The 22,778-nt window shown below is 36.9% G+C and overlaps 1 protein-coding gene across 7 annotated transcripts in view; it reads left to right on the top strand.

The window, feature by feature from the left end:
* The window catches only part of MXI1 (MAX interactor 1, dimerization protein), a 112,138-nt gene extending 89,576 nt beyond the window's left edge, over positions 1 to 22,562 (top strand). For all 7 annotated transcript variants that reach the window (XM_056804007.1, XM_001368583.5, XM_016427643.1 and 4 more), the window contains 3 exons: positions 16,289 to 16,403; positions 17,047 to 17,218; positions 19,991 to 22,562. In XM_056804007.1, coding sequence (XP_056659985.1) covers positions 16,289 to 16,403; positions 17,047 to 17,218; positions 19,991 to 20,154 — 451 coding nt within the window. In that variant the 3' untranslated portion in view covers positions 20,155 to 22,562. The remainder of the gene's footprint in view (positions 1 to 16,288; positions 16,404 to 17,046; positions 17,219 to 19,990) is intronic.
* Positions 22,563 to 22,778: the final 216 nt, after the last annotated feature.

Below are 22,778 nucleotides of genomic sequence, written 5' to 3'. Positions count from 1 at the left end.
GCATTTTGTATGTGTGTGCCTATAGAGTCCTTTAAATTGCATATTATCTGTTGCCAAGTCTAGCTTGTTGAGTGTTGTAGGCATTTCTGTTTTCCTCATCTACAATTGTATTCCCAGTTCTGCTTCAGATCTTTCAGCTGGCTTATTGGAAGAGACATAAAATTTGAAACCATTAATCCTACAGAATAAACTAAACAAGTTAGATGAACTTGTGGAAGTTTCCATGGTTGGTAAGGATAATTCAGCTAGGAGGAGCTCTGGGAAGACTTAAGATTGTTCTTTGGAAAGTTTTAAAGTCTTTTAGCTTAGAATGGGGTATTTTAGGAAAACAGAGTGAATTATGAAGGAGTGAATTACTGAACTTCTGTAAATGCTTCTAGCCTAAGAATTTGCTTTTTAAAGTGTATTACCAGGCTCCTAATGTTGTATATGTATTGGATAATGCATATGTATTCATCCAGAGCCATTCTTATGTTGCCAAAATAGAATTTTATTTCTTATTTATAAAGAAGCAAGTGAAAGTTAAAAATACACTTAAAATATAAAATGGTTTTAAAAAATATAATGAGAGATTGTGAAATGTGAAGTGATCTGTAACTTAGCGAATTTGGAAAATAAAGTGCTTAAACTAGCCTGCTCTTGTCCTATTGAATGTTACTAGATATTTTTGAAATAATCATGTATTTCATATTCTTACCTGCTGTGCTTGAAAGAAAAGAATATTAACTGATAATTTTTCATTGTGCCTGAGATTTCACAGAAATTTTATTTTTATAAAGAATAAAAATTCCCTATGTAGATAAATGCTAAATGACAAAGTTAATGGATAGTACACAATAATTCTGTAAAGGTAAGGTTTTTTAAAAGAGGGATTAGAAATTGCAATAGCAAGATGCCTCTCACTTCAAAATCACATGTAGCAATAATTAATTCAATAATATTTTTATTTAATAAAAAAAATGGTTTGGTCACTTAATTTGAGGACTATTACCTGGCAAATGGTTCACATTTGAAAATCATGTTCCATGATAATGGTACTATGACAAAGCAGTGCTCCTGGAGGAATGCTATTACAAACTAGAGTCAGCTACCACATAGTTGTTTTAGTTTGAAAGTTGAAAAGGTACAGCTCTAATTAGTGGATAGTCTGGAATTTGTTAGGCATGACTGGCAGAATGGCCCCTTTTCCTTTTTTGCCAACCATTTCTCAGTCAGATCTATTTTTGGTCAAGTTGTCTTTTCTATTCAGAGGAATTGGATGTCTATACCCTTCCTCATAGTGATAGAAAGAAATCATCTTTGAATATTACTCTTTCTATCAGATTGCCATTTAGCTTTTAATTTTCCTCTCATATGGGGGAGGTAAAGGAAAGATTATTGTAAGATAGAATTTGTTTTTTCCTTCCTTGATCTCTTTCAATTCAAGCTACCCTTATGTTTGTGATAGTGTTTTTACGTCTTTAAACAGCCCTCAATACTATTAGCAACAATGAGATCATGTTTTCCCATTTGAGGTCTTTAGTAGAAGCAGCACAGCTTGTAACCACTCATTTCTGGCCTCTAGCAAAGGACTTCTAATGATTATCAATCAGTAAACAAATTAAAGGCCTACTGTGTGTTAAGTATTATGGGGAATGTAGAAGTAGAAGGCATGGTTCCTCTCCTTGAAGCAATCTATTATGGGAAAAAAACACATGTATATATGAACCAATTTAGAGTTAAGGACAAAGTAGTATATAATTAAGTGCTACTTTGTATGGTAATTGCTAAAATACCATAGAAATTCAAAAGAGGTAATCATTGTGAGTGAGACTAATCAGGAATAACTTGGTTATGGAGTAACTATTCATGGAAAAGCATGCTTCTTCTCTCTTTAGGAATAATCGAAGCTCTATTTTATCACTTTTCCATTCAAAGAATCAGATTTGAGAGTAGAAGGAGACCCTAGAGGTCATCTAATTAAATTCATACCTATTATTTTATTACTATAACAAGCAATCATTACTATAACATACCTAATGAATGATCATCCATCTTCTGCTTGAAAACCTACAAAAAGGTAGCATCCACCCTCTACTTTAGGTGGCCCATTCCACTTTTTGACAAAAAAAACAACAAAAAAAAAACAGAACAAATTGGCCATGATGGTATTCAGACAAATGATAGATAATCATTTAGGGCAAAAGAATCATTTGTACATGGACGACCATTCCTCTACCTTTTCCATCTTCCAACCATTACAATATTATTTCGGAGTGAAAGTGACCTACCAAATCCACTAAGGTACAGCTCTTTCCCATATAAGAAATGCTCATATCAGCTGGGAGCTGTCCACAGCTGAAGCTTCATAAGGAAAACAAAGAAGGGTAGACTCAGCAAAACAGACCAGGGTTCAAAAGGACCTTGAGCCAGTGTTCTCATATTTAGATTGTACACACATATATTAGCCTATAAATAATCCTTTTGTGCCACTGACAAAAACTGAATCTTTGGCAAATTGATCAAAGGCCTCACTTCTTGTGGCATTTCTTATTTTGGTGATTTTAAAGTTCTTATGGCCTCCTTTCTTAGTTCATTTATTCCACCCAGATTCATAATTATCTCTCCTCAGAACAGCTTGTAGTTTACATAGCTGTAAAAATTCCAGTACCTATTAAATAAGGATCCTTCTGTAGATAGTTTCATCTTTACAGTTAAAATATTTGTAAACACTATTCACAATTTAGATAAAGTTGAGCATCATAGCAGGACTACTATTTTGGTAATGGAGAAGACATTTCCTAAAGAGCAGTCTGGTAGTACTTAGTTCCTAGTATTCCCTTGAAAGCCAGTGGGAATTTTGTGCCCAGATAAAGGTGGGAAAATAGGCAGAATGGCTTGCTTTATTGTGTAAATGTTGGGTCTTTTGGAAAGAAAATACTGAATTACCATTGGGCTTCATTTTTTTTTCCCATGCTTTTAAAGCACCACTTTGTTCTGTGAGATGAAAGAGGCTGGTGGTCCTGAAAGATGTTTTAGGGCTTTTAGCTCTTGATATATGAAAGGAAATTTAGCTAAGTTGGGCAAACTTCCCCCCTATCAAGTTCTTCCCCTTTCTATGGAAACAACATCAATCTCCATCTCCTTATTTGGGTTATACTGGGGCAAAGGTGGCCATCATCTTCACAGATTATTTTCTCTATTGAATAGAGAGAGAATTTTTATTCTTTCTGACAGTGGTGAAATATTGAACACTTCATGGAGCATGAGACTACAGATTTTGCAAATCCACTGTGTTGAACTATTGGTAGAACCAAGACATAAAATGTCTGTTGAGTCTTTCCATTCTTCTTGATGGGAAAAATGGATCTCTTTTTGGCCTTATACCTTGTAGCTACATTTCCAGGAATCTTAAAATATGGCCCTCATTTAAACTTTTCCCATACTTATCTAGAGGACAAATTTTTAAAAAATGGATTTGGAAGAATAGAACGAAAGATACCAATTACAGTGATGGAGCCTGGTCATAAATTTGAATCCAGTTTTTTATTAGTTGTAAGATTGCCTTGTATGGTGACTAGTGATGTTACTGCTGATCTGCTTAAAGTGTTTTATTTTTAGGTGGGCTAAAAGATAAAGCTTTTTTTTTTGAAGGGTTTTGTTTTTGTTTCTGTTTTTTATAGCATGACTCTTGTTATCCTGCCTTAAAATGCAGGTCTGCCATTGTTTCACTATTCCAATGCAATACTAAAAAGATGTCTGCCTTATCAGAGAAGAGCATGCCTAGGATGGGTGCCAGGTGTTTGTCCTAAGCTGTCCTTAAATGCAACTCTCAAATAGGAATTGTTTGAGCATTATTGCCAGGTCACCAAGAAAATATGATATAGAAAACTCAAAGTAAAGCTTGGAATTGTGTTATTTAGAAATAATGTTCTAACAATAACTTTTCTGTCAGGATCAGCATTGTAACAGATTTGAAAATCTGTTAAACAATAACATAAACTCATAGTGCACAGTGAACAAACATGGGTTTGACTAATAGATGACTGTTCTTCATTACTTTTATACTGTTCAAATTTTGTAGGTCCCAATACCACCATCTAGAAGAATACACAAAAATCATTTGGATTTTGTAGAAGTTGTGAGGTTTAAAAAAAATGTTGGACAACTAGGTAGCACAGTGGATAGAGCTCCAGGCCTGGAATTGGGATGACCTGGGTTCGAATGTGACCTTAGACACTTTCTAGCTGAATGACTTTGGGCAAGTAACTTAACCCTATTTACCTAGCACCCCCCTCTTCTATCTTAGAAATGATACCAAGACAGAAGGTAAGGTGTTTGTTTTTTTAAAGAAAAAAGTTCAGTAACTTTTTTATTTTGCTGTTTGATTACCATTCTGCTAATTTCAGGTTAACTGTATTCAGTACAATTGTGAAAATTCGTTTTCTTGAGGGGTGTGTGTATATGTGTTTTGCCCCAGATTAAGAAATTCTGTTTAAACATTATATTTTCCCTAAAGAGTTAATGAATCTCTTTAACTAAGCAATTAGACTACTCATATCTTACTAGTGGAGCTGACTTTGGGGTTTATGCTGTTTTGGTTTGATACTTTTAAATGAACAATCATGTTACCAGACATTCCTTGAATATTGTCATTTTTACTGAAGCTCACCATTATATTAGAGATCATTAACCATATTCTCTCCCTTTCCATTACCTGAAAAATCCAACAGTAATATTGGAAACAAGAGTGAAGGTCTGATTTCAACCTTTACAAAAAATTAAAATTTTGTTTAGTATCTTTTACACACATATACACACACGCACACACATATACTCATTCCATACATAAATAGAAGTGATATCTTACAGCAATTTATCACAGTGTTTTAAGCCTGACTTGCCAACATGTAGGAAGTTTGTTTTGGTTTCAGAATGTACTTTACCCCATGGTAGCTGGCAGGGTGCAATACTATTGACATCACTATGTTTCAAAAAGAAAATTAACAAGTAGCTACTGTTGTGATTACAGATTGCCTTCCCTGCCCCTATGAGAGAATGCTTTCTCTTTTGGACCACAGCACTTCTCAGCCCCTTCATACCATTAAATCAGCAAAAGGAGGCTGCCAACATCAGGATGAACATCAACAAAAGGCCAAGGAGGAGAAAAATGTTACTAAGGAAAAAATCCCTCGTTGCTTTTCAAATTAATGAGAAAGGTTTTTTAAAATCCTAGAGCAACTTTCCTTACAGTCCCAGAAAATTTTTGTTAGGCTAGGTTTCCTAAGACACCTGATCTATCTAGAGCTGTTATACATACAGGGAGAATAACTTTCCTTGCCTTCTTTGTAAATCTCTGAAGAAACACCAAAGGAAAATAAGCTTTTTTTATATTTAAAACAAGTTACCACTGTGTTCTCCCATGATTTGTCCCAATTTCCAGAAATTTTGAGTTATTGGGTAGGTTTATGAGGGAATTTATACTGAGAAGCTCAATCTAGTAGAGAATAGCTATCAAGTGAGCAATTTCTATTAAATCACTTTGGAGATTAAGAGGCAATCTGGGTTCCTTGTGGGAGTTTCAGTGAAGAACATATGCCTCTGGAATAAATTTTTATTTATTTATTTGTTTATTCATGAGGCTGTTGAACATCAACTTCTCCTTAGAGATGAATGCAAGTTAATACTAAAGGATGATATGTTTATGTGTTCCAAGCAGTAGACTCTTTACTAACCAATAACCATTGAACCTTGTATAAAACTTCAAATGAAATATTATAAAATCAAATAGTCCTATAGAGATTTCAGTTAACTCTATGGAGATTCCCAGATCTATAGATCCAGCCCTACTCTTTCCTTAACTATAGGTACACATCAATAACTGCCTTTTAGACCTCTCAACTATAGAATATCACAAATGCATCTCAAATTCAGCATGTCTGAAACAGAATTCTTTTCACCAAGATGCTCTGGATGGTCCCTTTCCTGAACTTTCTTATTACAGTTGATGGTCCTACTTGTCGCCCAAGTGCAAAAACCTCAATGTCATCCTTGCTTCCTTGTCCTCACTCTATATTTTCAATCTGTTGATGAGTCTTATAATTTTTCCCTTCACAGCATCTCTCATATTGTCCTCTTCTCTCCACTCACACAGCCGCTCTCTAGTTCAGACCTTGGTTTCTGTAAAGATTAAAATTTAGGGGAGACTGAGGCATCTGAGGCAGAAATTAGTTTCTCTCTGCAAGGAGTATTATATTTTTTAGAGGTTTATTAGAGATTAAGGATTAAAAGAAATACAGGATAAAAAACGTGTGCCTAGGCCAGAGAGGCCTAGACAAGATAATCTCACATCATGGAAGAGCCGCGTCTGCTCCAAAATGGAAGTCCAAAAAGAGAGAGACACAAATGCCTTTGCAATCAGGTTAAATCCCTTCTCGATCTCAGCCCACCTCAGAATTCCGTGAGATTACAAAGCATTTTGGAGAAGTGGAGCAAGGGTTTGTGGAGATTGAAGTCCAGAGTTCGAGTCTATTTTTACATTTCCCAAGAACTTTCTAATTGCTTTCTCTGCCTCAAATCTCTCTCTACTCCAGTAAGTCTACCATTCATTTGACAAAGTTGTTTTCTTCAAGCAAATTCTCAGTAAATCCCAATCTGTCCATATTTACCCATAGGATCAAATAAAGAATTTCCTCGGGTATTTAAAGCCCTTCACAACTTCCTATCTTTACAGTTGTATTATACTATATAAATATACTGTACTTTTTATCTTTTACCCTTCTTCAGACTCTGATTTAGCTGGCCCACTTACAGTTCCTCGTTCTTAACAGTCTGTTCCTGTCTCTTTTCCTTTGCCCTCTGTCCCCAATGCCTGGAATGTTCTTCCTTCTCACCTCTGCCTCTTAGTTTGCCTGGGCTCCTTCAAAACTCAGCTTAAATTCCACCGTCTTTCACTCCAAGTCCTCCCTATCTTCCTTATGAGAACACCTCTCTTTCTAAACAGACTTTGTATGAATGTACATAGTTATTAACATTTTGTTACCTTCGGCCTTCTTGAGGGCAGAGATAATACATTTGCTTTTCTTTGTGACCCTCCAATAGTCTCTGCCACTTAATAAGCTCTTAATAAATATTAGTTGACCATTTGATTAGTAAACTGTTTTCCAAGATATTGTAAGTCTGTATCTGTATAACTGGCTCTTATAAATTTATTCAAATTAACTGAACTCCTTTCTTCCTCCTTTCTCACATCTTTATCAAGGATATATGGACAGGTTAAACTTGGATCAAATTGTCACTTAAAGGACTTTAAGGAGGTCAAAAAGTTGAAATTGATAACAAAGTAAGATTTTTTTTAATTATCTTGGATTTCATTCGTACATGTTATTCCTGTTCAACATCACTTATGAATAACTAGATGATTTATAGTTTGCATGGCTTTAGTAGTTTAATTCTCAGATTTTCCTATTAGACTTTTACTTGCCTCCTTGAAAACTGGAAAGCAGCATTCTGAAAGTCTCATGGAACTTTGTTACCACCTTTAGGGGAAAAAAATGTTGAGAAGTGAATTGAGAAGCCAGTCATTTGATAGCCCCTCTTATCTTGGGTCTGGAGTTGCATAAATAACAAATTACTAGAAACCTAGTGTTTCATAACCAAAACTTGAACTCTACATGTTCTTGGAAGTATTTCTCTATGCTTGCATTTGGGTGGCAGGTGGGCTGATAAATCAGGTAACCTAGCAAAGGGATGTTGAAAAAAACATAGGGGCATATTAGTATTTATATTTAGCATTTAAACAGCATGTTCCATTTACAAAGTATCTTACCACTATTTCTCTCTGTCATCACTGGCCTGCAACCTGATCATATACTTTGTGAAGTTTGTGTATCAAGTGGCTGTTTGTGACCCTGTCTTGGACGTAGGGAAAGGGTGATGGAGACCATTCTCCTGGAAGGAACCATACCTGGTATGGAAATAGAAGACCATGCATAGTAAATGCAAATTTCATGGCAGAAGAATTTCATTTACCTTACCCTGTTGGATGATTGTGGCTTCATATCTTCTATTGCTCTGTCATTCATTGATTATTTTTCATTAGCAATTGTTAGAATATAATTTCTTGAAGACCAGGGAGACTGAGTATATTCTATATATCTTTGAATCCCCTGTAGCAGCTAATGCAGTGGCATAGCAGGGGCTCAATAAATGTTTAATGTTGACAAACTGATTCTCATTGTCCTTTTAATCTATTAATCCTTATCTCTAGGAAATAAAGACCAAATGGATACTTAGCCTGTCATGAATTCTGAAAATTCAGAGAAAGAATATATCATTATTATTGACATCATAACCAAAAAGTTACTGAGAACTAAAACTATATGAGACCCTATATATAAAATTGAAAGGTATCATTCCAGCCGTCTTAGATGTTGTTTTGTACATATACACATCCACATATACACACATCATATATTTATATATATATGAATATGTAGAATAATATCTAAGCTGACTAGAATGATATTTCTATTTTATCTGTTTTAATATATGTATGTCATATGTATATACACATGTGTAAATTATCAATACATGTTTTATATTCAGTTATACAAAAATACATATTCAAGTACACACACAAAAAAGAGCATGTTTTCCTGTCTAAAGCATCAATTACATTTATTTAATGGATTGATTTTAAATGAGTTAACCATTCAGCTAATGTATACTAGTCTTTATTGAGACCCCCTGACTATGAGTTTAAGAAAAGTGGTTAAGAGAAACTAAAAATTCTTAAGAGATTCTAATTATCTTGCATGGAAACCTGTTTATTTCCAAACACTGAAAATTTGGTATGTAGACTTTCTGAAAGCCTTTCAGAAATGACCAGTGCATTCATACGAACCATTCCCACAGTTTTCATTTCTTATTATTCTGCTTGGTCAGCTTAAACCATTTAGCACTGAAAGTGCAACACATCTGGTCACAAGAGAATCACATATACATATGTGTGTAATATACACACATACACACATATATACACATATATTGTACTTTATTTATGTAAAATATGTATATATATACTTTGCAGCTTTATCCCAGATTCAGTAGATGATCCTGTTTGGTTATTTTATCAAATCAGATTAAAATGAAAAGTTAGGGGGAAAATTAGGAATAAAAAAATAAGAAAAGTTAGGAGAAAAATAATAGCTTCTTTCTGAGATGTGAAGAGAAGCTTTTATTTCTATTGCCACCAAGTCCTTGACAACCCAGTCAAATTGATTACACTTCAATAAATGCCAGACTCCATTGCCAACAAGTTAATAAGAAATGTGTACTTTGTTGTTATCTTCTGTGCATTAGATCATATTTCATCCATATGTAAAAAATATATTGAAAGCTGCTATCTTGCAGTTTTTTCTTTTGCTATTCAGAAACAAAGTCAGCTAGTCAGTAGGGCAGCATCATGCTGCTCATTTGTGTAATGGACAGGAATATTAGTGGTTCACATCCATTTTGGCTTCTTTAGCATTTCATTTATATAATATGCCATTTTCCCAAAAGAAAATGAGGAGAGAAAACATGTGTTCATGTAATTTTGAGAAAATAGAATGTTTCTAGGATAAGTGAAACTGCAGTAGAATTTTGATGTTGAACATATAGGATAAGGGCCGCCCACTGATGTCATTTTCAAGTGTGTGTGCTTACAGTTAAGAGAAAATTGACTCCAAGTCACAGCAGCTTTAAAGAGCATAGCTCAAGGACTTGCAGCCCATTACGTAACACTCTGCAGCAAGGAAAATACAGGCTCTGTCCCCAACACTTGACTTGTTTTCAATTTCTGGTTTAGTTACTTGGCAAATTCTTGGTATCCTGTAGTGGAGGAATGAAAGAAGAAGCTTCCAATAAAAGAGTGTGCTTCCAAGGGCACCAACCAATGAGAGATTTTTAGGGCTGGCCTGGGGTTGGGTTTCTTATTGTTGTTGGGCAGGGGGATTAGAGTTCGGAAAGACGAAGAACTCGAAAAACATCATATGATGTTTATGGAGATTTCCTCAAAGGGAGCTCCTCTTTTGGGTTGTTGATGCCAGTATCTTAAGAGATTGTGATTTTTATAGTATAACCCTTTTCCCTCTCTGATTCCCTCACCCTCCCAACTCCACGTTAATCATTTCAGTTTGGCGAGCAGTTTCAGGGTTTGAAATCAAAAGCTAGCTTTGGTTTCTTCAGGGGAAAAGTGATCCCAATCTGCCAAAGCAGAAGCCAAACAGACCATAATTGTTCCTTGTCCCACAAGGGGATTTACCCCTTTTGAAGGTGTGGGTAAATTTGACAGGACTCTCCTCTGTAGTAGGGTAAGTGGCTGGGAATCATTTCTTCCCCTGGGTGAAAGCAAACACAAACCCATCTTTAGTCTCATTTTAGAACAGACCCCAGAGTGTCTTTGAAAATAAAAGCACTAGGGTATTTCTTCTTTCTCCAACCCTCTCCCTCTTAGTTTGGAGACTCCAGTTTTCCCACAGGGTACCCCCTGCTGTTTCTTCCATTCTTGACTTTGGTTTATTGTCCCAGAAGCTAAATTAGGAGGATTTCAGCTTTCAAGTTTTTACTGAAATAGGGGTGGGAATGGGGGTGGGGTAGGAGAGAATACACAGTGAAGAGGGTGGGGGAGAGGAAAGGGGAAAGGGAAAGAGAGAGGAAGGGAGAGGGAGAGGGAATAAGTAAAAGTTAAGGGAATACCAAAGAACCAAAAAAATGCCTCATAAAACCTCCATCTCTTTGTAAATGAAACCTCTGTTTCTGATCCTGAACATTTTTCCTACTGTTTTAGCTCAAAGATGATCAAAATATTCAGAGTAGCATCATTATGCCTAAAAAGAGGCATGCCTCCACTTTAAAAGAAAATGGCAAGACTCATGAATCTCCATCCCCTAAATTCCTTCTGCCCATCTTGGCTGTTCCACTTCCTTGTTTTATATACAGTATATATTTTCCCCAATGATAGACCCCAACCCACAGCCCTCCTGCTCTCTTATGCAGATAGCTTTCCTGAGAAATCTATCATTTGAGCATGAAGGTAAGGAAAAACTAGCCAAATGGCATTGAAAAATATGCCTTTCTTGACAGTTACAATCAATGAGATTATAGGAAAGAGTGGAGAGCAGCACCACCTCAAGGGAACATCATTCAGTCATTCCAGTTTTAGAGATCTACATGGGAGAGATTTTCTAAATTGAAATAGTTTTCTGATTTGGTTCTTCCCAGCATATAGGCACATGATCTCCATTACCTTGGAAGAGCCTATTTACCAAAGTGTGGCATGCATATAAATAATCATTTTGGAGACCTACAGGCAGGATTCAGATGGTGACTTTGGAAAATGTGGCTTTCCCCAATTGGCTGCTTTCTTGCATCTGCTACTAAGCCTTACGGTTGTTCAGCTTTCCAAATGCCTGACCTAATTAGGAACACAGAAGAGAGCAAAAATTACATTGGCACAAAGAGTATTATACCCCTCCAGACAAGGATAGAGAAAACATCATCCTCAGCATGGTATAGTGTAAGGAATCCTGGATTTAGAGCCAAAAGACCTGGGTTAGATATCTTTGACAATGGGCAAATCAGTTAAATAGGGTCTATGTTTATTCATCTGTAAAATGAAGGATTTAAGGATGAAGACTAGGTCTATAAGCAGAGACTTGATGACCACTCAGTGAAAATGTAGAGAGAATTATTGTTCAGGTATATGTTGGATTAGATAGTCTCTGAGGGAAGTCCCTTCCAAAACTTAGTTTCTGTGATACTGACAAGATTATCTCTAAGATTTCTTCCAGTTTAAAGACTTAATCTCATTTTAAAGTATTTAAAAGATATAGTGACCCCACTGCCTTTTGACAGTGTGCACTTTTACAGCCTTTGTATACTCTTACGGCACAATGTCTCTTGTGCAGAGAATAGCCATTACATTCCCTATAGAAGAAACCAGTAGATAACAGATAACTGCTTTGGCAACCCTTTACACCACTTTGAAGACCCAAACTTAACTGTTTACTGTTTCCAATCATTAACATTGGATTCTAAGAGACTTTAATTTCAAGTTAATTCTATCTTAATCTAGGGTCTAAAAAACCTACCCTTCGTTCTGGATCACCTGGAATGCCTTTTCTCTCAGTTTATATATCTAAAACTCCATTGCATCAAGACCCAGTTAAAGCTTTTTCTAGGAAGTCTTGCCCAACTTGCCTCAGCTCACAGTATACTTCTCCTTTTGTGTATTATTGATGATTTTTAGGTGGTCCCATTCCATCCCAAAAACTCTTACTTCTTACATTTATCAGTTCTAACTATTATCCAATTTCTCTTCATCCTTTTTGTGACTAAACTCCTTGAAAGGCCATCTGTAATCAGTGACTCTACTTTCTTTCCTGTCATTCACTTCTTCAACTCTGCAATCTGGTACCAACTTTATCATCCAACTGAAACTGCTCTCTCTGAAGTTACCAATGATCTTAATAATCACCAAAGCCAGTGGCCCTTTCTGCAGTCTTCATTCTTCTTGACCTCTCTGAGGTTCTTAAAACTGTTGATCATCTTTTATTGTCTCTTCTTCCTTGGTTTTCATGACACTTCAGAAAGGGATAAACACTCTTAGTCTCTTGCCAGGCCACACTTCCTAACTATAGATATCCCCTAAGACTCTGTCCTGGGCCCTTTTTTCCCCTCTATACTCTTTCACTTGGTGATCTCATTAACTCTCATGGCTTCAATTATCCCCTCTATCTAGATCATCTACCTTTTTCCTCACCTCTGGTCTCTCTTTTTCAACTGCTCATTGAACTTCTTGTACATTTTAAACTCAAAATGTCTAAAACTGAACTCATCATCATCTTCCTTCTCCCAAAGCCTTCCTTGTGCCTAACTTTCCTGTTACTGTTAAATGCATCATATCTTCCCAGTCCCCTTGACTTACAAACTAAGTGTGTTCCTAAATTTCTCGCTCTTGTTTCCCCATATTTAATCTGCAGGCCCTTATCACCTCACATTTCAGCTATTGCAATAAACTCCTGGTTGGGCTCTGTGAGAGCTCTTTGAGACTCAAATCTCTCTCTCTCCCTCTGTCCATCCTCCACTCAATTATCAAATTGGTCTTCCTAAAATGTAGTTCTAACAATATCTCAAACACTACACACACACACACACACACACACACACACACACACACACACACACACACACACACACACACACACACACACACACATACACTCCCCTCTTATTCCTTCCAGAGCCAAATACAAACCTGTTTGGTTCTCAAAAGTCCTTCTTAGACTAGCCCCCTCCTACCTTTCCAGTTTTCTTACACCTTATTCATCCCCAAGTACTCTGTACTGGCCTCCTTGTTGTTCTTCCCATCAGATACTCCATTTCCCATCTCTACATTTTCACTGGCCTCCTTAACACTCTTCTCTTGGTTTCCCTAATTCTAGGACCTTCCCTCTGTTGATTAATTATATTTATCTGTTTCTTTTTTGTACATAGTTATTTGTATGTTATCTTCTCTATCAGTTTATGTACATGTTGAAAGCCAGGATTATTTTTTACATTTGAATCTCTAGAACTTGGCACATTGCCTGAAATGCTTATTGTCTTGACTTATTAGCTGTACTAGTAGGTGGATAGACACTTGCGTGTGACAGAACTATGATTAATCAATACACATTTTAAAGTATTTTCTATACACCAGATATTATATGTATATATATGCATATATATGTATATATATATATGTATAAATTATAATTTTGAATTCCCAACTGGATTATAAGCTCTTTAAGAACAAAAATTGTCTTGCATTTGCTTTATATCACAGTCAGTTTCTGCACAGGACTATGTATATACAGTAAGACTTCATTACATACTTCTTAAATTAACAAATTAGTAATAACAAATCACTGATACATCTTGGTTTTTATAATAGCAAATTTAGCATTGGTGTTATTTTAGTGTTGTGGTGGTCAAACCAAATAGAATCCTCAGTTGAACTTTTTTCTTTCTTTATCTGAAACTACAACCAGACTAAGAAATTATTTTCAATTCTTTATTGAAACCAGAAGTAAAAAAGACTACCTACAGATAATGCAGGTAGATTAATTGGAACAACCTCAGTCTCCTCTGAAACAAGTTTTTCTTAAGTTATTATTAGTCATTAATTTAACTGGTGCCCCAGTGTTTTGGCTTTTTGTAAAGATAATGATTCATTCTTGGTAGTCTCTTTAGGAGCTTCCATAACTGCACTAATTATTAGCAAGAGAGATGTGGGCCTCTTTCCTTCTCCCTCCAATCAGGTCATGAGCCGCCCATTGTTTGTCAAATGTTATCATCCTAATGATGACTTTAAAGAATTTTCCATTGTGGTTGTTTTTTTTTTCCAGTAAGAATAGAGATCTTCTATGACCACATGAGCTGCCTTACCTGAGAGATTTCTAATTAGGTATTGAGTGGAAGGATTCATGAAGTTGGAGGGTGGGGAACAGCAGGTAAAAGATTATTTATAAGTTTAAGCCAATCATTTAGGGACATTTGCTGATGAGCTGAGGGTTTTTTTTTTCAGCCTTGTTCAAATAAAAAGCATTCCTTTATTAAAACTGAGTTTGTCAGATTTCTACCTGGAGCCAATTATTAGACTTGAGTTATTGAATTCAGCAGAATTTGTAATGGAAATAATGACAGATGCTTAAAGATAGTTGAACTAATAGGTGCTGCAAAAATATTGACAATTTATCAGCCATTAAATCAGTGACCTCACTAGACTTAATCATTCTGTAATAGAATTGTTTACATATTATGCTTCTTCAACTTGCTAACAATAATTTCACTTAACTCTATTTCTGCATGGTTTTTTTATTTTTCATAAAGATATTTTACCAAATACATGTAATAACAATTTTTCACATAACTTTTCTGAAGTTACATAATCCAAATTGTCTCTCTCCCCCTTCCCAGAGCTGGTAAGCAATCTGATCTGGGTTATACATGTGTTATCATGTTTCTGCATATTTAGATGGCAAAGGGAGAGGTTTAAGTGATTTGGTAAAACCATTTCTACCCTCTGTGAGGGGAAAATAGATGATGTTCTGCTCTATTCATGGTAGGCGTTACAAATTCACTTACAGGAGCACATGAGGATATATGATGTGGAAAATATATTCTTTGACACTCTCTTTATATGTAATGCTAACTGATAGATTACTTCACATTGGACAATTGCTCTTGTTGAATGGGAGTATATCTTTGGAGACTGGCGTGACTATAGTTTGTTAGTCCCAGGAAAAAGCAGCTTATCTATCAGGTTCACTGGAGAACCCACCTCAGAATTTCCAATAGAATGTGTTTGTGAAACTTGGTGACTTTTTAAAAATTTTTGTCAGTCTTTTTCTTTTTTGCAAGTAGAAAGGGAAGAGAAAGAAAAGTGGGATTGAAGCTTAAGGTGGTCTCAGGACATTGAATCTAAAGAAGATTCCAAGGCCTTATTTTTTATCTTTTCCTATCCCTCCCTGCTAGATCCAGGTTTTTAGTAAACCATTATAATTAGTTTTGTTTCACTGGATGAAAGCTGAAATTTTAGAGACAGTTTGCCACATGTTGGTTTCTGATGGATAGTGGAGACTAGGGAACAAAAGAGGCAGTAAGGTTTAGCTGTGATGCTGGCTTTGCAGTCAGAAAAACCTAGGTTCAAATCCTGCCCCAGACATTAGCTGAGACACCCTGGACAAATCACTTAACTTCTCTGTAACTCAGTTTCCTTATATTTAGATTTGATGACTTCTCTAAAGCTCCTTCTAGCTCCAAGTCTATAATCCTGTGAAACTCTTTGTAAAGGGGAAGTTTTACACCTCCACAAGATACTTTGGCCAGCTGAATGCCCTCATATACATACATTTACTAGCCTTAGGCTTTGAGTAGCCCAGACAACAAAGAATTGGTTCAGTACACTTTCCATACTGGATCTGAGGACAAATCCATCGATGCCAGAGCTTACCAGTAGGAATAACAGCTTAGAGAAGCTGGAGTTTGTAATATATAATGATTGGGAAAGGCAAGGCCCAAAGCATGGCACGCCTATACTTGCTACTTAGTACTTTGGTCCTAGAAAAAGTAAGGGCAAAGTGAGTTTGGAAAGAAAAAAGCCCAGACCATGTCTTTTTTGGCAAAGCATCTGTTTCAGTGATGACCTCCGCATGAGGTCGCATCAGTGCTGGTTTTTCTTTGAGGCCCATCTCTTTAGCTGACTTTTCTCGGTCTCTCTCAGACGAGCTCATCTGCGCCTGTGTTTGGAACGCTTGAAAGTGCTGATCCCGCTTGGACCAGATTGCACCAGGCACACGACGCTTGGGCTGCTCAACAAAGCCAAAGCACACATCAAGGTAAGAGTGGTGGCCAGAGGCGGCTTCCTCCAAGTCCACCTGGTTCTTCAACTCTTCCTTGTGATATCAGCCACCCAGACAGGAGTTAATCAGCCATTGGTTAGCATCATTTGCCTAAATGAGTGTGTCAGCAGCTGGCTCAGCCCACTTACTGGCCTTAAGAAGAGAGCCTTTAAAACAACAACAAGACTACCGACTAAGCAAAAGAGACATAGCACAGCCCCCTGTTGTAAGTTGTTAAAACAATGTGGCCATTTGGAGTGAGGCGGTGAGAAAATACCAATTATGTTACTGCTGGCCAGGAAGGAGAGAAACAAGGCCCTCTAGTGGAGAATGCTCAGACTTGATGCTCCCCTTCAGTATTTTTCCATCCATGTTCAGCAAGAGAAGCCTCTTGTTCAAAGAGATTACTTACTGACTTCCCCACTTTGTACAAACAGTACATTCATCACACACTCTAAATTAGTGAAAGATAAAGGCTTACATCGTTTTATGGTGAAAAAAAAAAGAGAAAAAAACAGGCCAGTTTTTCTTTTTCTTCCATAGAAGAATTCCTTTTAGATGCTATGTAGGCGATGAGAAAGTACCATTTTTGTTGATGTTCTGTGCACCAACACAAATAAACAACGTTCTATCATTTTAGAAACTTGAAGAGGCTGAGAGAAAGAGCCAGCACCAGCTTGAAAACCTGGAACGAGAACAGAGGTTTTTAAAGCGAAGACTGGAACAGCTGCAAGGCCCTCAGGAGATGGAACGAATACGAATGGACAGCATTGGCTCTACCATTTCTTCAGATCGCTCTGATTCAGAGCGAGGTAGGTAACTGGCATCACCCCCAAAGAAGCCACTGGCTTCTTTAATCCCAAGTAAACTCTAGGAGAGTCTAGAGCCATTACCCAAGCAAAGAGGTAAACCTTAGTGACTTCCTTAAAAACAACCAAGAAAAAGTACTGTACTTCCTCTTATTGTAGCTATCCAAGAACACCTTCATGGAGGGGGGGGTGGAGTGGGGGAGGGGGGTTGAGGGGTAGAAGAAAAACAAACAGTTGACTACATTCTCCTGATCTACCAGTCAGCTGTATCTCCACCTTTCACAGACTTCTTCCATTCTTTGCTTTGGGTTGTTTGTTTTGTTTTGTTTTTTGTTTTGTTTTGTTTTGTTTTGTTTTGTTTTGTTTTTAACCCTGACCTTCCATCTTAGAATCAATACTGGTTCCAAGGCAAAGGAAGGTTAAGGGCTAGGCAAATGAGGTTAAATGACTTGACCAGGGTCACACAGCTAGGAAGCATCTGAGATTAGATTTTAACCCAGGCCCTTCTATCCCTAGGCCTGACTGTCTATCCACTGAGTTGCCCCTCTTCCATTCTTTGTTGAAAAAAAAGTTGCTCACCCTTAAGGTTCTAGAGATTCTGGGGGTGGGGGGACAGGTTTTGAGAGTCTCAAATCACTGATCTAAGAAAGTCTTTTAGTTTTAATGGCAGCAAAGAGGAAAGAATACCACCTTCTGGAAAAGTCATTAGAATGAGTGAAAAAGTCCTATACTAGAGTAATTTTAGCTATAAAAACAAGACTCTGCCTGACTGAAGGGGGGTAAAGGGTTAAGCAGATGAGTTCTTGATGCCCCTTTCAATTCCAAGCTCTGTGTTATTCTATAATTCCTTAAGGGGGTGAGGGGAAGGAATCATAGTCAAGAGTCAAACCATCGACTTCATCCTTATCTTTATCATCAGATATTTTGTTGAGTGCTTACTGCATGTGTTCTTATTCAGCAATCTTCTTTCCTCCTAAGAGGAATTTTTATTGACTTGATAGAGGAAGGGAATAAAGCATATATTAAGCACCTTACAAATATTATTTCATTTGAGCCTCACAATAGCCCTATGAGGTAGGTCCCAATTAGCTGCTGTTTGAGTTTTTATTTGTTTTTCCAACAAAGGGATGAGTTAATTTCTAACTTGGGTCTATTTGACATAACCTACTAGATAGTCCCCTTATATTCAATCCTTTATTACAAAGCATAAGCTCAGTGTGCATTCTGTTCTTAGAATTCTTACAATGTATGGGTTGTTAGCTTCTTAAGGGAAAGTTCTGTCTTTGCCTCCCCAGTACCTAGTCCAATAACAAATGATGCTTGCTATATTGGACTGGATCAGAGAATGCTAAGCAGCATAAAAACTACTATGAATGTGGCAAAGGGTTATGTTTTGTAGCTTGTTTAGACAGCTGGCTGCATTTTAGAAGCAAACTTCCAAAACTTTTAAAGCAACAAATCCTTGTGAAACTCATTTCATCCTAACCCCTTGGGCTCAGCAGTCAGAATTCCATTTTTCATTCAGTGACTATGACTATTATAATGTGTAGAATGGGGGCCAAATTCATAATTTCAGGGCTTGGGCTTATTTGTTGGAGAAATGTAAAATCTGAAATGTACTTTGGCATTGCCTAGCCTTTTGGAAAATCTAAAGTAGCTCTTACTGTCAAATACATCATTTTCTATGTATACTTATTTATATAAGTGCACGTGTATTCACCAATTTAGCCTTTGGAATGACTGTAGATATGTATGTTCATGGACTTTCTTGTCATGAGTACTTATTTGGGTAGAAATTCCCATCCATACTACAAGAAATACAATTAAAATGAAGACTCTAATATAACACAATAATCTTGAAATCTTATTCTCTAAATTTCAAGTAATAGCTGATACAATTACATTTTAGTAATAATAGCTCAAAGTTGCATGGTACTGAAATGCTTTATTTTATTTGATTCTCAAAGCATCTTTCAGATTATGAGAGCATGAATTAACATTTAACATTTAACACAACCACTAGCTCACAGAGGTACATTGAATTACCTATCATTACATTAGTAAGCAACAGAGCCATAATTTGAATCCAAGCCTTTTTTTTCCACCATATCATATTTTGGACATCCATCCCCCAAAGTTTATTCTATGATTACGTAATCCATATTGATTATATAATAGATTTAGGCCATGCCTTGTTGAATTCAAATGAATATAGGTTCTTGCCTACATGCAAACATCATTATATTAAATCTTGGTAGTTAATGATACCCCCTTGGGACTGCTGCCACCAGTAGTCTGGTTGAATATATTTTCCCATTAGCCTATGTTTACTTAAGTTTATACTTTTTTTTCCTCAAGGCAACTCTGATTAATAAACAACACTGAGAATTAGTTTCTAGTTTGATTTAAAACAGATGTCGTTTAACCAGTTGGGTTTGGGATTTTTTAATATTAAACACTAATTCCCGAATAGACTGAGTGCTTTTGGTGAGAGGTCCAGACGTGCTGGCGTCAAAGGATTTAGTAAACTTGCTTCCTCAATTGAGACCACCACAATGTCCCGGACATTCCCCTTTGCAAAAATATCCCCATGTTACTTCACCCTCACTCCCTCCCGATTTCCAGAGACATCACTGATAATAAGCTTATTATGTAACAATTGTTTAGTGCCCCAAAAAGCAATTGCTTTTCCTCTCAGCCCCATTCCTTCTTAAAGGTACATGCGCAACACACCAGCAAATACTAATAGTCTTCTTTCCTTTTCCCCTTTGCCAGAGGAGATTGAAGTTGATGTTGAAAGCACAGAGTTCTCCCATGGAGAAGTGGACAATATCAGCACCACCAGCATCAGTGACATTGACGATCACAGCAGCCTGCAGAGTATTGGGAGCGATGAAGGTTATTCCAGTGCCAGTGTCAAACTCTCATTTACCTCCTAGAATCCAGCATGACAAAACAGTGCAGGGCAAATTATTCATTGGGCCAAGCCAACCCAGTTTCTTAAATTGGGTTCATCATGCAGTCTCCTCTTTCAAAAATTATACTTGAACAAAAGGGTCCAACAGGCCTATATATAAGTAGACCTCCCCTAGGAGAACCAACATATTAGTTGTTATTCCTATTGCAAAAATCATAATTTCTAATGGCAGCAGAGATTCATGTGAAATGTCCTTGCTTTGATTTGGTTGATTTGAAAGAGGACATTGGAGATTCAACCCTCTCTTTCTTTTCCAGTTTGCTCACACTGCATTGAATGGACACATTTAAAGACTGGGCTATGGGCCCTTCTTGAGCTTTATGATCCTACAAAAAAAATCAAACCAACCCTTAGTAACGAAACAGTAAAACAATCAGGCATTAATTTTGTGTGACTGAGAGCTATTGTAGCTCAGCCCGGGACAGCTTATCATGAAGCCTGTGGATGATCAATTCTTTTTTTAAAGCTCATTTCATGCCCTGCAAAAGGAGAGACTCCCGTGAAGCCTGTTGAAAGGGATCATCACGCAGCTCAGCTTTCTGTTGGACTCCATGCTAAAGCAAGTTCTCCTCTTCCCGCATTGTTAGCACTAGGGCACTGAAGGGGCCAGCTCATTAGCCCACCCCAGGTGACCGAAGGGAGCCCATTTGGGTCTGGATTGGGGATAGGAAGGCTCGAGCTCCATATGCCTCCATGTCTGCATGGGCCTGAAGAGTTGTGCCCACAGCATAAGCGGGCCCAGGTCTGAGCCACGGCAGCGTTTTTATTTCCAATTTTGATAAATGTTTGTATGTGTTGAAAAACCAAACTGACATCTTTTTAAAGCTTGTCCATAAGAAACATAGATGTCTTTTATAGTGGAAAAACACATGGGAAAAAAAAATCATCTATTTTGATGCAACATTTGATAATGATCAAACACCTCACACCTCACTCTTTATAGTGCACAAAATGAATGAGGTCAGGGCTAGGTAGAAAAAAGGTCAAAGCTAATGTTTTTAGTTTCTTTTTAGAATCATTCCCCTTGACCAGCTTTTAACCATTGGATACCTACACTATCATAGTTAACATAGTTAAGTTCAGCACTTGTCTCATGTAAAACTTGGCCTCCATTTCCCTGCGGGCAGTCTCTCTCCCTCCCCGTCCTCATAATCCATTGTGCAGGTGCTATTGCTCGTATCAAATACTATCAGCAATGTTATTTTCTTCAAGGAGAAATTTTAGCCTGCACGTTGATGTCTCATGTTTCCCTTGTCTTGCAGACTACAAAAGTTACCCTATCACCCTCTTCTCTCCCTCAACTTCTTCTCTGCCCCTCCCTCCATCTCCCCTTAAAGCCTTCTTGGCAACGTCAACCCTGACATTGTTTGAACTCTGTATACCTTAAGTAATTTAACTACCCCTAATTACTAAAAGAATTACTTTATGATTTTCATAACTTATTGCTGATTTTAATGGGTTGTTAATTTCAGTCCTGTAGATTTATTTTATGTTTTAGGTAGGGCTGGGCAAGAAAAAAAAAAGAAATAAAGACAACCTTATTTAGCAGTGCAGTTGAGTTGTGTGTTAATGTTAGATTATCCTGTATAAGTAGCACTTTAACAACATTCACCACTCCTGTGTATGAAATGTATTGTGTTCTGCCATCTTGGTCATACATAAGGCCTTCGGATTCACTTGTTCTTCTTGTGCTCTTCTGTGCCTCCAAAAATATTTTACCTTGATTATGTGATATATGAGTGGAAGAAATTCCTGCAAAATTCTTAAAGTAGATTTTTTTTGTTCAAATACTAAAAACTGCATGTTTTTAAATCTAGAATTCCATTAATATGCTCCTTCAGGCACTAGGGACTTCAAGGAAAATGTGTCAAAACAAATATGTTACTGTGGCCCAAATGAAGTATTTCTGGTTTTATTATTAATCTCATTCATGCCTGGGCCAAATTACTGCTTTATATTTGCTTATTTCTGTCTTTTCTGAGAGGCATAATTTGATGGCTGTGTTCACTAGCATAGAAATCAAATTGTAGCCATTGACTAAACTTCCATAGCTACTTCTATGGCACTGAGATGAGTCACTTAGCCCAGGTTTGAAATTTGTGACATTATTCAGGTGAGCTTAAGATGCCACCATCTTGTTGCATGTTCTTCAGTTACAGTCACAAAATGGTGAGCCTGGATGATTATTGTTGGGAACGTAAACTACGGATTTCAACTGCCCCTAGACGACTCCCCTCCCTGGGTTATTTCCCTTTTGGGGGGAAAATTGTATGATGAGAAAAAAAGTATTAATTTTTTAAGAAGACAAATCAACTTTGAAGATTCAAAAATGAAATTAATTGTAAGAAATAAAATTGTTAATGAAGACTATCTGAGTGCTTTTTGTACCATGTTTCTCTTGGAAGATAAATCTCTGGAAAGCACTCCTTTCTTTGATAGACATTGACAGATTGCTGTTTACTCTTGTTCACTCACCTCCTAAATGTGCATGTGCTGATATTCTATAGAGAAGTCAGGAATTAACGACAGTTTGTATTATCATTGTTGTTTCCAGACCTGGGGCTTAAATAGGTTCCTAGACTGACT

This window comes from Monodelphis domestica, chromosome 1 (assembly GCF_027887165.1).
Source record: "Monodelphis domestica isolate mMonDom1 chromosome 1, mMonDom1.pri, whole genome shotgun sequence".
In the NCBI taxonomy this organism is placed as follows: Eukaryota; Metazoa; Chordata; class Mammalia; order Didelphimorphia; family Didelphidae; genus Monodelphis; species Monodelphis domestica.
The sequence above is the reverse complement of the archived record's forward strand: the minus strand, read 5'-3'. Positions and strand labels throughout refer to the sequence as shown.